Consider the following 17,001-nt stretch of genomic DNA (forward strand, 5'->3'; position numbering starts at 1 on the left):
ACAGACAGCCAATCACAAAACGATACTTAAGGAATCCAACCAATCAGGAAGCAAGGGGATCTGAGATCGCGGGCTCTTAATGACTATGAGGATACTTCATTTAGATAATTTAGATGGGTACGGACTAGCGGAGTCGTTAAATAGATTTTATAATAGAAAAATTAATTTTTTTGCAGCCTTTTCGTTTATAGAAAAACTTTATTTGATCAATGCATATGAACACATCCTTAATTACATATTATATAAGCTGCTGTGGATGTAAGGACATTTAAAATAAATAACCAGATTACATAATAATATCGGCTAGAAAAAGTATTCTACTTCTAGTAATTTTCTTATAAAATATTTATCATACAACGTGTAAAATTTATCCAATATTTACCTTTTATATTCTTACCCAATATATAATTATATTTGTATTCAATATTTTCTTTTAAGAAGTCTAAATCCAATGCTACAGGTTTCTATACCATTACATGTTTTTACTGGGTTCAAAATAGAGCCGCACCTATTAACTCGTATTTGTGAATCATTTAGGTTGCCACCAGAGCGCTCGAATTCACGCCTGTGCTCAATTCGTCCGGTACCTAGGCTCAAAATTCAAAAAAACGTTCCAGAAACACGGATTTTAGATCCGGTCAAATCTTAAACGCTTTCACCGCGTGAACCGGACGAATTCGAGTCGGTCGGAAAGAAATATTTTCCCGTGCGAACCTAGTCCTTATAGTTTATTACCAGTTTGGCGTTTGCCGTAAACGTTAAGCTAAAGGTCTCAATCTTTTAGTGCCTCATTATATTGCAGGGATTCTCCCATTCTCGTACCCAGTTCTCCGTTTATGCGTTAAGCCTTGCTGTCAAGTGAATTGTAAAAACAGCTCTGGTCACCAAAATGTTGCTACAAATGAACGATCAATTGGAAGCGTCTCTTAAAAAAGCCTTATCAGTCTTATAAATATACGAATGTTTACCATTAGGAATGTCTACTGTGAATCCGTGTAATAATTACAGTCTGGTGGAGTTTATGAAAATCGCGTTTTCAAAACTAACCTATGATAACTTTCCAAAACTATCGGTTACGTTTTCGATCCAAAGGCAGGAACACTTCCTCGCGTTAACGTTAACGTGATCTCTTGCATGTTATCTTCAGAACTTTGCGGAGCTTCAATGACGTCATACACGCCGGAATCTCGGAACTGTGTCGGCTGAATTGGCAGGCATGCGAAAAGATTAGTCAATGAAGCTTTCCTATCATGACTTTTAAATACGCCATTTATTTTAGTCGCAGGAAGTGTTGTCTTCCGCATGCGATCATTTGATGCATCTTGGAATTTTGTTTGTCGACTGCTGAATGTTGGAAAGGTTTTACGACGGCTGTTTCGTAAACTTTTTTTGAAGGAACGTTGTTTGGCTTCGTCTTTCGTGTTCATTACTGGAAGAAAAATTCGATGATAATAACAGATGGGATGTCAGATGCAGCAGTGAGTACACTATCGACAACAACAAACTAAACCTTGAATTTCCAGACGTAAATTATGATTCCAGATATGATGTAATTTAAAGCCCAATTGACATGACTTAGTGACGCGTGCATGAAATGCATGCATCTTCAGTAACAAGAAAACTCGTTACCTTGCTTTAAAAGTTCTTCAACAGATTTTTCAACTAGACGCTTGTATTCATTTCTTCTATTGATAACAATTGTCAAATGGTCGGGGATAACACTGACGTCGGCTGACTCCACCAGCTTTGTAAAGACAGATACATATAAGGATAATTTAGGAACACCAACACGATCATATATCATCATGGCTACAAGATTCTTACCTTTTTGCAATTTTCATCTATATTGTTATGTATGTATGGAATAAACAGCATCTTTAGAGTTTTCATGTTGAAACTGTAAATCACTTCTCTCAAGTCGTTTTCAAAGTTCTGAAATATTCAAAATAACACGTGTTTCAGGACAAGATTTTCCTCCCTTTTTGGGAGGAACATTCTCGCGTTATTATCATACTGCTTACAAAGAATAATTACTGCACTCCTTCAATACAAGTCTTTTCTATTCACTTTTTCACTGGAGGTTTTTTAAACGCAATAGTGTACATGATCTGTCTTGGTTCTGGTGGCCTGTGCTTACTTTCATCTTAAGCCCTGAAGGCTGTAGCTCTTACAAATAGGAAAAATTAATGTACAAGTCCCATACATTTGCAACTTCATCATCGATTTCTTCAATCAGAGAGCGCAGCTGTTTGTGTTTTTGATTTCCCTCTACACCACAAGATTCTTCTAGGAATCTTTTTTGGAATGTATTGACCAAGGCATCCATGACATGCCTGAGTCTCTCTTGTGCCTGCAGCATTATTGTGGCAACATCAAACGTCTTAAGATCATGTTGAGCGGATGTTAGCTCTTTCTCCATGGAATCAAGTAATTTATAAGCTGTTTGTATCTCTGAAGGTGTTCTAGCCAACATATCCAGCGAATCAATATACTATATGTAAATAATTACAAATAATTAAACGATGCCTTTGTACCATAGGCAAAGAAAAAAAGAGTCAAATTTTCTTATAAAAAAGCCTCTGATAGTTCGTCCAAGAACATGTACCAAGTCCTGATCTATGATACAAGAGAGAACATGAAGTATTCATCTTACCATTTGGATCGGTATTTCAACCTCTTCGCGTTGTTCAACGTCGACGCCGATTTCGACAACGCTTCTCTGGTAGATATTTCGTACTTCACACAAAGCATCGAACATCTATTTTAGAAAATAATCATCAATTAAAAAGTGCGTAATTCTAGAGTGGAAAGTCTCTTCCTGACTTTAAATTACCTACCGAATTTTCCAAAATTGGAAACACTCGCTGGGAATATGATTTCACATCTGCTAAAGCGTCCTTAAGAAACATTTCAGTTTTTCCTAGGGAGAACCAACAAGAAACAATTAAATTACTGCAAGTCGTATACATTATACTGAGATATTTCATAATCACATTAAGTTTCTGAAAATGCACGTAGTTTAAGTTTAGCAACAGTACATGTAGTTTGGCTTAGGATCAGCGAGTATCTTCAATCTTGACCAGAGACCATAAGACGTTCTTAAATCATAACTCAAGGTTCAGAGTTGGTATGGATATACTATTTTATCTCTCTGCTGATTTAGTATGCAAGTATGGGCGAAGGATCGAAAGAAAAATTGTAAAGATTAAGAATAGTGAATAAAAAAGTATACAATTTTGATTTTTAGAGCTATACGACCGGAGGATTTGGTATTTGATTACGATTGAAATTTTTGCTAGGATTTTAGGGGTTTGTTAATTGTTAGGATAAAAATGTGATTAACTTTTTAGGATTAGTTTGCTAATACGAAATCAGTGCAGGTGTCCTAAGTACCATTCATATCCCATTCCACTTTCCGCCTAACAGCAGCAATCTCCCGATCTTTTTCACGTATTAATGTTTCAACTTCTAACTGAATTTTGACCGTATCTTCTTTGAGATTCTTCCACAATGACGTTACGAGGTTCAGAACTGACGCATCCACATCTTTTAAAACCTATACACATGAATAATTTGGCATATTAATAAATACGGTATTGGCATTAAACGTATTGAAATTAAAAGCATTGTACATGCCAACTAAAAAATGGGATAATCTTGGGCCTGTGATCGGAATGAAGAGATGTAGTTCATTTCTCACTTGCTCGACAAGGCTTTCAACTTCAGTTCACACTGGGCAAAAGATTAGGAAATAGCATACTTGTTCTCTTATTTTAATCTTTGCAGCAAAGCTTCCTTTTCCATTATCACATATTCCAGCCATAAATCTTCTATCAATTTCAGTTGTAACCATATTACAGATCACCTGAAACACATTCATAGTTGGTAGTTTCACTTAACTATGTTTCGTTCTAGTTTTCAAGTCACCGGCTCAGTACAACATGCGTCATGCTTTCGTAACCAGTAAAGGCAGTAATGTCAAGTTTTTTGCTCAAGATCTAGAGGAAAAACGCCTGAACTAACCTTTTCTTCTGGTCCTTTATAGCTGTGGTGCTCTGGACTACCGTAGGTTATCAAAGTTTTAGAAATGGCTCTGTTAAACGTTGACTGACAGATTGGGTCACTGATGTTAAATCCTGCATAACAAAAGAAAGGAACAAGGTAAGAAATGTATTTCACACAAATTCTTAGCATGATTCGGTGAACTAAACCAAACTACCTTTGACACACGCACAACAAAGCTGAAACATTTGGACCCATTCCATTTTTTCCTCTTCACTTTCTGCATGGATGTAATAAGACCTTGATGCATCATGAACAACACCGAATGTATGGTTTGGAAACTTCTCTGGAGAGTCCTGTTGATCAACACCTAAATTAAAACAAATCAATTCGTTGTATTCGTTGTATATGAAATGATATTCCACAATGGTCTGATTTGTGGACGAAAAAATATTAAGATAATTGTGTGTGTGACTTAGGTGAATTGATAATGTCATGGTGCTAGCCTGAGTAACCAACTATGCAAGTTGAAGTAACCAGCTGGACAAGGCTATAGATTAATCAATTAATTTCTGAGATCTCACATATTTGAACTGTCTTGACTAGTAATAGCCCAGGTTGGAAGCGCATAAGGACTAGTAAAGCTAAGGTCGCAGGTTCGATTCCCACCGTGATCAAGCTAAATTTTCCAAAATAATTTGTTATAATAAATGGCCATTGCAGTTGCTTGAGGTTTGTCAATAGTCAACGGAATTACAATACCTAACATGTTTGCTAAGTCTTTCTGCCTCCTTGCCAGTTCATCTCCAAGATTACTGACCGTTCGGTAACCAGATGGATTTATCGTTCCTTTTGGCTTCAAGTCTTTGTCATATGCCTGCATTAAAAATTACATAATCACTCTCTCTAGTACTAGAAGAAATTTGGGATTAGATTTATTAAACGTTTAGCCTACAAGACTACTCTAAGCCGTCCTTATGGTTTAAACACCGCACCCTAGCTCCTTCGTTTGAAAAGGGAATTATGAATTGCCGGTCGGCAAGAAAGGCTGAAAGGCTTCGTCTTAACGAAATTAGTCAAAATGTGACGAATATTGGCATCATCAGCATCAGATTTAGTATAATTGAAATGTAAAAGGTCATTTTTTTATGCACATAAGCCAGTTCACTAAGCATATTATGACGTCATTTAAACATAACCTAGGAGCATCGTGACAGCGTTTTTTAATAACTCTGCATGAAATGCAATGTTATTATACCACAACACTTGATACGACGTGATTATACAATTTATATTGGACAATATTCTGTTATCAAGTTGCAACAACACGCTGAGGCAATACAAGTTGCTGCAACCAGTTGTTGTTGCTGGAGCAATACAAGTTGCTGCAACCAGTTGTTCGTGGGGGGCAGCGCACAGCACTACACTGTTTCATCAACCAGGAACAACATTTTCCGGTAATTTCCGACAATCGGTAAGTAGAAGGGTCATTTCCGACCGTGACGCAATGGGTGAATCAGTCTAATGATAAAATTATCACACTTTGACATTAAACTGAAAGAATGTTCTTTTCAAGTTTAATGCAGTGTGACTGTCGTGAAGACGTCACAGTGCGACGGCGTTCGCGCAAAGCAATCCCGGGGTTCCCGCCTCTACTGTTTTGCAGTATTTATAACAAACGCCCAGAAACGAGATGTTTGGTAAATAGTATTTATAAGGTTAGTGGTGACCTCTTCCTGTAGTACCTCTTCATTTTCGTAGTAATCGACCAAATAGTTTGGTTGAACCACAAAGTATCTTTTCTTCCAACTTTTTCGTATAACCCCTTGTTTTGTAAGGTAACCCTTCTTTATTGGGTAATTTATTCTTTCCCACTGTAAAATAATGTTATTAATCAGTATTTCTGCTGTGCTAAACCAATACAGCTAGACCGCTCCACTCCTGTTTATATCTAAGTTTGAATGTTTGATTCTCATAGTTAACTCGAACTTACTGGACAAAATTTGAGAGAAAATGGAAACTTTTGTTCATCACTTTTTTCATAAGATGTAAGAACTTCACAGCCATATATGGTTCTGTATTCTGCGGCAAAGATCTCTAGCATAGAATTTGCCAAATCTAGTACAATATGATATGAAATCAATCAGATTATTCCATGTAAGGACAGCAAAGGATTCTTAAAGTTGTAAAAAAATACACATTTAAACACAGCAATGTCCCAAGTCTGCACTCTGCAATGAATAATGTATTCCCTATAGTATGTTGTGTTACCCAATTTCCTGCAGAAATTAGGTAAATAAGTAAAATAACATGTGCTTGTTTAGTTTGTGTGGGTGTAAATTTTAAAAACATTCCACTAATAGAATTTTTCTATTTTTAGCATACCTATACGCATGTTCTTCTCTTTATAAAAACAATTAATTGTCAATATTATTATTGATATTAATATGTCGCACATTTTTATCATTTTATTCTAATTGCATTGGAGAGTTAAAATTTGTGTATAAGCTCTTAAACTCTGCACCAAAACGCACTTTAATAATTATGTTATCAGCATGCTTCAATTATTTCATGCTGGTATGAGACATTAGGGAACTAAATGTACTTTGAACTCAACAGCTGAAAATGTTTAGTCATTAATTTTGAAGAAAGCATGCACATCATACAGCATGATACAATAGATGAAATTTGAGGAAGAAATTAGATTTCTCACAAGTTTTAACTGTCAATATCAACTCATTTATATGATATGGTTACTTCTTTATCTATGTTACAGCTTCAATCACCTGATATTGTACATATAATTCATATGCATAAAATTGTTCTGTAACATAGAGCAATAAGTTTACTCTTATAAAAATGTTCATGATTATGAATATTTTCCCCATAAAAGCATGGGAAAAGAAATTATCAGTGATAGCTTCCATGTGTTTTTTATGTCATGTGTTGTTGGGCATGTCATGTGGACAGGGCTATGGTCAGACATGTGATTGTTCATGTGCAATATACAATGGTAGGCAAACAAGACCTCCCTATAGCTTGTAGCTAGGAACAATATAATAGGTGTGCCTTATTTTCGATTGACACATAATGGTAAAGGTCATTTTGAACAATAGGTAAAGGAGGTATCTGATATTTGATTCCAAATTGTAAGAGAAGCACTTCAGTTTTGCAATAATTTCTTGCAAGATAAGGCCATTTGCCCATTTCTAATACAGGAAATTAATTTTGAAGTCAAGGTCACCAAAAACGTATTTTTCATGTTATTCTGACTTAAATGTCATAGGATCCACGCATAAAAGATATTTTTTCTTGTACAAACAATCGAAGGTGCATAATAGTTTTGTAACCCAATACTTCCCATATTTTAAAAATAATTTTATTCATGAAGTAACCTTTGCGGCACACAATTATTGTATACATATACATAAATAGTGAATTTCAGTTCTTTAAAAATACGGGACGAATATTTCTAAGCCTGACAAGTCGAAATCACGATGTCAGCATTCGTAAATTCGTGGGAGTTTCCCTAGATAGGTCCGGGCAAAGCCAACGTTAAAACATATTCCAATTAAAGACAAAGAATAGTAACTGACTAGAACTTTTCTGAATTATTTATAAAACGTATTTACAATAGATTAACAAAGGTTACATTGATAGAATGAAACGAAACATGATCTTGCCGTATTATTTATAATATAGAGAAAAACAACAAAATTGCCGCTTCGTCTTACCTTCTATCTCTTGACGTTTACGACTATCGACAGGAATAATGTTCCCCATTTATAATCTAGTTTAGAAAATGAACTGCCGAAATGCAACCTTGCACATTTGTATTTGTTCTTACATAATTTTAGCCTCTTCCCAGCGTGCTAATCTTTGCACCGCAAAATCATCTTGTCATTTGCGGCGTTTGTTTATATTTCACATCGCTTTGGGAAAAGGCCAAACAACTATTTCCGTACGTGGAATATGATACTTCTGCTGACAAAAATACCGGCTTGTATTATGAAACTTCCGATTTATATATACATAATTTGCATATGTATGATCTGTGCTATAATTATATGTCATTTATTAAACGCGGGGACCCTGGGTACGAGGTTGGTCATTTATAGGCTGATTAATTTAATATGCTGATATTCTGTTTCAGTTTCCACGGTACTACCCTAGGTAGCCCAAAGGTATTTGTGTTTTAATCTAAAGCGTCCATCCAGTTTAATATCGCGGTCTGTGACGTAAACACCAATTGCTATAATTGTATTATAATAATTAAAACACAAATACCTTTGGGCTACCTAGGGTACTACCGTACTAGGTAGAAAAGCGAGAAATATATCGTGTGCCAGGCATTGAACTGTATGGTGCCAGGTTAGAAAACTTGTATTATATCAGTTTTGCTACGCGTAGACCGGTAGACGTAGTTGCAACTGCAAGCGATCAAAGATGATAATATAATGATGGAGTGGATTAGTATAATCTGATGCGAACTACGGCTGAAGTTTAAAAAAATAAAGATCCTAAAAACTTAATAAGACTCTTAGTTTCAAGTCGTCTACGGGTTCTATCAGGTGGCAACTCTGAACAAAGCTTATTGCAAGATGCAAGGCTTTTGTTTTACTGTCTGTGTACACTGTACTTGCTTTGTACAAAGCAGGAAACAGAAATATTTTCGCAGATTGAAAAGTACAATTCCCCATCTGGCCCAGCAGTCTGACAACGTATATTTTCTTCATAAAATTTGAACTCCAAACGCAGAGGAGAGATTGATTCCATATCTCCTCTGTGTTCAAACCCACTGCTGAGTGGCAGTTGCATGAAGTCCTAGACCTAGCACTCTAGCTCAGACAAAAAAATATTCAGCCGGCAAAGCAGTGGAGAACAGTATCCCTGTCACAATAAATGTTATGCCTGCATGAAATAGACTATGTTTATATAATTATATTTACAACTAAAAAGAACTTCTATCAATGAATATCCTGATTGTACAACAAGGTATATATCGATTTTATTGCTTTACACAAACACAGTAATAAATATTTGCCCTTTTATGAAATGTGAAAAACGTAGGTATAAAGTGAGATTAATATTGACATTATTGCTTTATATCGACATAATTTTTTATTACTTTTCAATTAAGATCCGCAAGAACTTCCTCGGCCGGGTGTTGAAAACGTTGGATGCGCATAGTCAAGAAAAACAGTCAAAAAAACCGTTATCAATATTATCGATATGATTATTGGCTGGTGCTGGTGAAACTTTCTTTAAAAACAACGCGATATATTGTGCCTTTCTTCTTTTCATCACCCCATTCTCTGGTCTGGTGAGGATATAGCAAAGTGCTAACTGTAAAAATAGATTTATAAAAGTATATAAAATATATAGTGTAGATTGTGTTACTGGATGACATCTTAGTTGACGTTATAAAGTAAATTATTTCCACTCGGAGGGCTAGTCAAATGTTTGTCATTTGTCAAGTTGATCGTCCATGCAGGTTATACTAAATATTCACTAATATTTTTTTACCATCAGTTTAAAGGGAGTATATACATTCTCTATCTTAAGTAAAAGTGCAATTATAACACAATAAAACACAATACAACGAAATTCAAACCGATTCTGTAGTATATGCGCGGCTACAAGAGTGCCCTTTCACCAAACCAGAACCGTCGTTAGAAGCTTAATTGCATGGGGGGGATGCATATTCCTCTAATACCCGACTGATTTAGCTATAGTTTCTACTGTCGTACGAACATGAATATATGAATATATACCCCCCTCCCCCCAATTAAGCTTTTAGCGACGGCCCTGCACCAAACTGACCCTTTTACATCGTTTCAGCGCCCCTGCATGCCTGTTGTACTTTCGTAGGCTTGAGCTATACATATAGCTCTAAAAGCCTATAATGTTCTGTCTAGGCCTGTCTAGGCCCTAGTATAACTTGGCTTGAAAAGGATTTTTTTTGCATTTCTTCTTGAAAAGCAATGCGTAATTGTTAGAGTCAAAGAGTAATAACAAGGGATGTGAAAGTGGAAGCGCCACAAATAAAAAACATCGCATCGCATCACTGCATGGCGTTATAAAGTACTTCTAGGCTATACATGCATGCAACGCGGCAGGCATAACTGCAGAAATAAAGCAATCCTTGTATTTCACCATGCAGTGTCCAGTAATATAACATGGGCGTAATCACAGTAATCCCACGAGCAAGATTGCCTTGCATGACACAACTTGGCGTACACGACGCGATTTTTGTAGTACAATTTTAGTCTGCCGATTTTGATATAGCTGTTTTGATATACAGGGTGTCCCAAAAAAAAAGCAACCACTTAAATATGCAGAACATTAAAAATCGTACACAAGTTTTCCTTGACAAGTGAAAAGCTGGCATGACTAGCGTAATAAGCTCATAATCATAGTAGCTGGTGATATAGGAATTGTTAATTACATTATATTCAATGGTTTCATGCAATGGTTTATTTAAATTGTGTGCAATTGGCGCGACTGAGTAAGGCTTTTTTAAGCGTTGCGCTTCAATTATGAGACGAGTGCATTAGGAACAATAGATAATCATTCCAGATCTCTCATTACCTATTGTTTCAAATGCTGCGCTCCACACCGTAATATTGATGGCCTCGAGTTGACTTCACTCCGTCGATTGGTGAATTGAAAATATCCAACCAATCACCTGCGTTCATTTGATCCGATGATACTGTTTAGCCAATGAATTACACGCATTTCCAGATTCCCCACCCATGCAATGAAAATCTAGACTAAAACTGATTCAAACACTTGACAAGAATACGTTATCGCAAGAACAAGATGTTTTCGAAATGCGAGTTGTGAAGGGTTCGAAAAAAGCAATCTCGCTTCTCCAGGGAAACCTCTCAAAATCAACTGGTGAGTATTCTCTCTTCTGTTAGTTTTAGTTTAGGTGTAGAAGCTAATGCTGGTCCTGTTATACTTTATCGAAGATTACTCCTAATATTCATGCAATTTACGTTTCTTTTAATAGACAATTGCTTGCTAGAAATCTGACAGCGGAGCTGCTCGTTAAGATGACTTAAAAATTGAACAGCCATTCGAGATCGCCTCCAGGAATCTCAATAAAAGGACTTCTCCGCTAATTTATTGATGTAAGTATGCTTTAAGTTGTTGATGGTTTTATCCAACTTAAAAACTGATTTGAGCCATGTCGTTCCGTAATATTCTCCTTTAAACCAGATTCAAGTAAGATTTTTCAGACAAAATGAAACAAGCACGAGTCAAAACCTATCTGATAGAACATGAAACTAGACTATGTACGGCAATTTGGCCGGGAAGACCTTTGCATTATCAAAAATTGAAAATGTTATAGCTACTTGTGAAATTGACTGCCCGAAGCAGCGTTCGTTTGTACACGCGTAAGGCCGTAAGGACGTAAAAGCGTAGACTGTCCACACCTAAAGACGATATACAAGAAATGATTTAAAAACTTTTAAGAATTAGCCAGGATTGATATAGATTGTAAAATGTATACCGAAATGAAATACGGATTAAAAATGCATAGTTAATCTCAGGGAGCCTTTCAGTTCATCTGCAGACCAAGTGTCGGAGGCGAATATTACGGAATAAAATAATTAGCATGCATTGATAGCTTTCTACGTCGTATATCATTTCAGAAAGAAAAATTCGTATTAAGGGCTAAACATGCATGGCTATTTCTTTTTGTAGGTTTGCACATCAGACGTGAACTTCTGTGAATTCATCTTAGCGACTGACTTAACCAGACCAATTCTAACAATATGGGGGCAATTACGCACAGACGATACTGCTTTGTCCTCAAAATAATTGGGGTTACAATCGAATTTGATGCAGGATTTTGAACTGACTTTAAAACAGCTCTCGAACACGAGGTCCGAATTAAGCGAGTCGTAAGGTGTCGTCTGAGCCAAAGAGACTCACGTCAATTCAGAGTGACGATCGTTCCTATATAAAAACGACGACCGAACAGCATACAAAAAACGAAGAATAACTATTGCATACGAAAAACGATCTCCGAACGACGACTACCAACAGCTACGCCATGCAGAGAATGCGGATTAAATATTGCCCACGAAAAACGATCTCCGAACGACGACTACCAACAGCTACGCCATGCAAAAAATGAGGATTAAATATTGCCGACGAAGAACGATCACCGAACGACAACCGCACCATGATGGCCAGCACCAACGCCATGCAAGGATTGAGGATTAAATATCGCCGACGAAAAAGGGTCACCGCACGACGACCGCACGACGACGCAATGCAAAGATTCGACGATTACAGTGCGACTACGAAGTAGATGACCTGGCTTTCAAAGTTTGTGTCTTATTTGTATTTGGGGGCCCCTTAGGAATTTTTGACAAACTTTGCACTATCCGGACTTTTTATACCTACTATATAACTTGCAGTATTGCTGTGTTGGCGAGCATTTCGCGGAATTAGTTCGGTCACAAGCGGTTATATGATACAGGCATAAAGGGTTGGGCCCCATAAATTGCGGAATATAGAAAATATTACTATAACTTTGATGAACATTGTAAATATGAAGTAAATACCAGCAACGGTTTTTGGATATAGGAAATATTGCTAACTTCATGAACATTGTAAATATAAAGTAAATACAAGCACATTTTCATAACGCGGAATTAAGTTCGGTCAAACGTACAATAAGCGGTTATAATACAGGCATAAAGGGTTGGGCCCCATAAATTGCGGAATATAGAAAATATTGATAACTTTCATGAACATTGTAAATATGAAGTAAATGTAAGCACAGGTTTTTGGATATAGGAAATATTGCTAACTTCATGAACATTGTAAATATAAAGTAAATACATGCATGCAAGCACATTTTCGTAACGCGGAATAATTAAGTTCGGTCAATGAACATTGTAAATATAAAGTAAATACAAGCACAATTATAAAATATTGCTAGCTTCATGAACTTGTAAATATAGGAAATACTGCTAGCTTCATGAACATTGTATTGTAACGGGATCGTCGTTTTTAAAAGAGAAAAGGATGGATACAAAAGCTTTTATGACAAAGGAGGAAAAAAAAGTAAAAAAATGTTAAAAACAAAAAAAAATCCAAATTTTTTTATGAATATAGCAAAATACGCTATATGGTAAGTAAAGCAGAGTTCTTAAATGAACTTGTTGTGCAAGTAAGTGATAAAACTCTTTGTAAATGAACAATTGCTGTTAATAGAAGTACTGTAGTTACAAAAGAAAGCATAATCTATAAATTTATAGAATATGGCTTCTTAAAACAAAAATGTAACTAGAAATAACTAGGACTTTCCATTTTAGGGTAGTTAGTTATGCACCTTTTTTTTCAGGGTAGTCAAAATTTAGACAAACGATCCAGGCAACTGGACATATGCATAAACCTTGTTAATATAAAGTAAAACAAGCGTAGTTTAAGGATGCTGAAGCTATGAAGATGGATGGCACAAACGTCGATCGTGGCTAACTTTAACTAACACTCGCTTTTCAGGAAACTAACACCATCTTCTCTTTTAGAACACTAACCCCTATTTTTTTTAGAATACTAACACCATTTTCTCTTTTAGAATACTAACCAAATTTTTCTTTTTTAGAATACTAACACCATTTCCTCTTATTTAGAATACTAACAACATTTTCTCTTTTTTAGAATACTAACACCATTTTTTAGGCGAATACTAACAGCCCCGTTCTCTTATTTAGGGTACTAACATATTTCATACTATTTTTGTCTCTTTTCTAGAGTAGTTAATAGTCTTACTAACCATTCTATTTTAGGTTACTAACTCCCTATGTCATATTACTATTGTCTCGTTTCAGGGGTGATGATTAGCCTCAAGGTAAGGTTACTAACATCTTTTTCAGATTGACGTCTGCGATGCTGAAATAAGAGCCACGGCATTAAGACTTGGAGTAGAAGAATCTTCCAACTGATAAAAGCCTAGTCTAGACATGAGGAAAGAGATTGTCGTGAAGAGATGGTTGAGAAAGAATGACCTGTTCGTATTGGATACGTATTCCGTTATTCAAGAAGCTGATGTGAAGTCTTTATTGGAAAGGCGTTTGAAACACATCAAACGGTAAATATAGTTGACTTGAAACTTTTAGAATACTAACCAAAATTTCCTTTTTTAGAATACTAACACCATTTCCTCTTATTTAGAATACTAACAACATTCTCTCTTTTTTAGAATACTAACAACATTTCTTCTTTAGAACACTAACAACATTTCCTCTTATTTAGAATACTAACACCATTTTCTCCTATTTAGGATACTAACACCATTTTCTTCTTTAGAATACTAACACCATTTTTTAGGCGAATACTAACAGCCCCGTTCTCTTATTTAGGGTACTAACATATTTCATACTATTTTTGTCTCTTTTCTAGAGTAGTTAATTGTCTTACTAACCATTCCATTTTAGGTTCTAACTCCCTATGTCATATTACTATTGTCTCGTTTCAGGGGTAAGGTTTAGCCTCAAGGTAAGGTTACTAACATCTTTTTCAGATTGACGTCTGCGATGCTGAAATAAGAGCCACGGCATTAAGACTTGGAGTAGAAGAATCTTCCAACTGATAAAAGCCTAGTCTAGACCTGAGGAAAGAGATTGTCGTGAAGAGATGGTTGAGAAAGAATGACCTATTCGTGCTGGATACGTTATTCAAGAAGCTGATGTGAAGTCTTCGTTGGAAAGGCATTTGAAACACATAAACAAACGGTAAATATCGTTGAATCTACGTATTTTTGTCTCACTGGGGGCCCCTTGCGGTTTTATGAACTTTGCACTATATGAAGCAGTAGTGATGTGTTGTGGTATAAATATTCATTTTTTTTATAGTATCAACATGGCGAATTTCTTCCGATGCAGAATGTGTGAGCGTGTTGTTTGTAAACGGCGGTTCCTCGAAGCCTTTTCGTGCCACCTGAGTCCTGGTTTTTACGCAATGTATTTTCCACTTCAAGTCTTCGACATCATAATGAAAGAACTCTGGACGTTTTAGATTATAACGGCGAACCTAAATGACGGTAAAATGTGTAGACATTTGCTGTACACAATATCATAATATTAGGTGCATATTTTACTGTGAAAAGTATATAATTCACAGCTTTTTATTTCGCAACTGTTTGTAACAATTTAATTCCAGTGCTCAACACCAAGCAAAAATGCATGCATGCATGGTATATTTTCGGCCATTGATCTTCACTGTGAATTCCATCCTTTTTGGCTGAAATGTTTGCAGTATAAACGTTCAACTTAAGATGCGCAAAAAACCAGGTTAGGATCACCGATAAATCTTAAAACCAAACTTAATGTTAAATCTAAACATTAAATCTAAACTTCTAGGTTATTGTAGGCATTACAGTCACTCAGGATGAGAATTCACAGTGAATTTGATCTTAAAATTTTCTGATATTTCGGCATTAATTTTCCCTGTCGTTTGTGTCAGTACACCGAAAAGAAGAGCACTGGGATACCTTGGAAGTCTAACACTTGAATTTCGATCAAAATAAGACGATTCAGCAATTTTACTTTGGCAATGCTGGTAAAAGTGATTTAAATACGTTTTTAACACTTTGTTTCCCTTTGATGGTGGCATGCAAAGGGTCACAGCTATGTCTTATAGTGTTTTACCGTCAGTATATGTTCAATGTTTATGGAACTTCGGTGTCATGGCAGATTTTCGCAACGACAGTTTCGATTATGAGGCTAGCTAGTCTAGTTTATCGTAATTAATAGCTACTTGTGAATGACTATATAGTAATTTATAGCAACTTGTATTAATTTTCACAGAAAAAACCCTGTAATATAACCGTAAATTACTCCAAGATTGACATTGTGAAGCTTTTACACCAATTTAGGCCATTTCTAAAATATATATGGAAAACCAGGAAAAGTTTAGTAATCTTATGGGTACTTTCTATTTGCACCAGAGATTCGTTTCGGAATTGGCTGACTAGACAAGTCTTGACTAGTTCACCCTAAAATTGTCAAGATTTGGAGCGAAATTCCTGCCCTTCCTCTCCAAACAGCAAATTATCTGGTTTCTAGTCACAGCTCTCATGATCTTTTTTGGTATACACTCACGAACACCACTATTTTTCATGTGACCCTTTAGAGAGACATTTGGGTGTCATTGGGTTCAAGTCCCAATTCACATTATGAGACAAATATAGAATTTCAAGGATGTGTCTACTTAGATTATGATTAGCAAACTTGATACTAGTAAGTATAACTTGGCGACGATTGCTTATCAGCCTGGGGAAACGTCCCAGCTGGTGTCCCCCAGAGAACCAAGCTGGGGCCGTGGTTCGTGGTTGTTCCTTCTCGTGACTATCGACTTGTCTGTTTCCGATATTTTTAACATGTGGAAATACGTAGACGATACTACAGTGTCCGAAAATATCAAAAACCAACTAAGCCAAGCGCATGCAACAAGCAGTAGACCAAGTTAACACTTGGTCAAAGGAGAATCTATTGCAACTGTTCTGTGACAAGACAAAAGAACTAGTCATCAGTTTTGGCCGCTCACACCATCCGCAATTTCCAACTAGTTTTACAGACAGGGATCCTATTATGAGGACAAGAAGTGCAAAGTTACTTGGATTAACGATAAACGATAAACTAACCTGGAATGATTGTAATTATACAAGAGCTAGTAAAGAAGACTTCTCGGAAACTCTACTTTTTAGTACAGTTTAAACGAGCGCAAATATCACCGAATGATTGCGCCTGCATAAGATCATCTTTGGACTATACGCGTGCCCTGTATATCCATAACTCCCTATACCAAACTATTTACCGGCCGACCTGGAAAGAATCCAAAAGAGCCCTGGCCTGTATTTTTCCAGGAGTACCGTACGCTGAAGGCCTTACCTTTGCAGGTATAGTTTTCTATCAAAGATCACCACAAAGAAATTGTTCCAGTCCATATTCAGTCGAGAACCAAGATAACAAGATC

General features: G+C 36.2%; 1 protein-coding gene and 1 long non-coding RNA gene across 5 annotated transcripts in view; one reads left to right on the plus strand and one right to left on the minus strand.

Moving 5' to 3' along the window:
• The window catches only part of LOC114518972, a 37,334-nt gene extending 21,815 nt beyond the window's left edge, over positions 1-15,519 (plus strand). Inside the window, exons 3-8 of one of the 4 annotated variants that reach the window (XR_003686537.1) lie at positions 4,046-4,161; positions 5,320-5,720; positions 9,143-10,902; positions 11,018-11,138; positions 11,716-14,759; positions 14,880-15,519. This is a non-coding gene — a long non-coding RNA (uncharacterized LOC114518972). Of the gene's footprint in view, positions 1-4,045; positions 4,162-5,319; positions 5,721-9,142; positions 11,139-11,715; positions 14,760-14,879 lie in introns of all 4 variants that reach the window. The other 3 variants (XR_003686539.1, XR_003686536.1, XR_003686538.1) reach the window with 3 other exon arrangements.
• LOC114518970 (niban-like protein 1) lies at positions 221-8,156 on the minus strand. Its single transcript, XM_028539022.1, has 14 exons — positions 7,737-8,156; positions 5,996-6,120; positions 5,748-5,876; positions 4,765-4,879; positions 4,220-4,372; positions 4,024-4,136; positions 3,761-3,865; positions 3,394-3,556; positions 2,838-2,920; positions 2,654-2,758; positions 2,204-2,491; positions 1,825-1,932; positions 1,630-1,744; positions 221-1,429 (listed from the first exon to the last, which is right to left on the minus strand). The coding sequence occupies exons 1-14, from the start codon at positions 7,783-7,785 to the stop codon at positions 1,074-1,076; spliced, it is 2,007 nt and encodes a 668-aa protein (XP_028394823.1). The 5' UTR covers positions 7,786-8,156; the 3' UTR covers positions 221-1,073.
• Positions 15,520-17,001: the final 1,482 nt, after the last annotated feature.

Source organism: Dendronephthya gigantea, unplaced genomic scaffold, assembly GCF_004324835.1.
Source record: "Dendronephthya gigantea isolate DGI-Jeju-01 unplaced genomic scaffold, DenGig_1.0 000012F, whole genome shotgun sequence".
NCBI classification, from domain to species: domain Eukaryota; kingdom Metazoa; phylum Cnidaria; class Anthozoa; order Malacalcyonacea; family Nephtheidae; genus Dendronephthya; species Dendronephthya gigantea.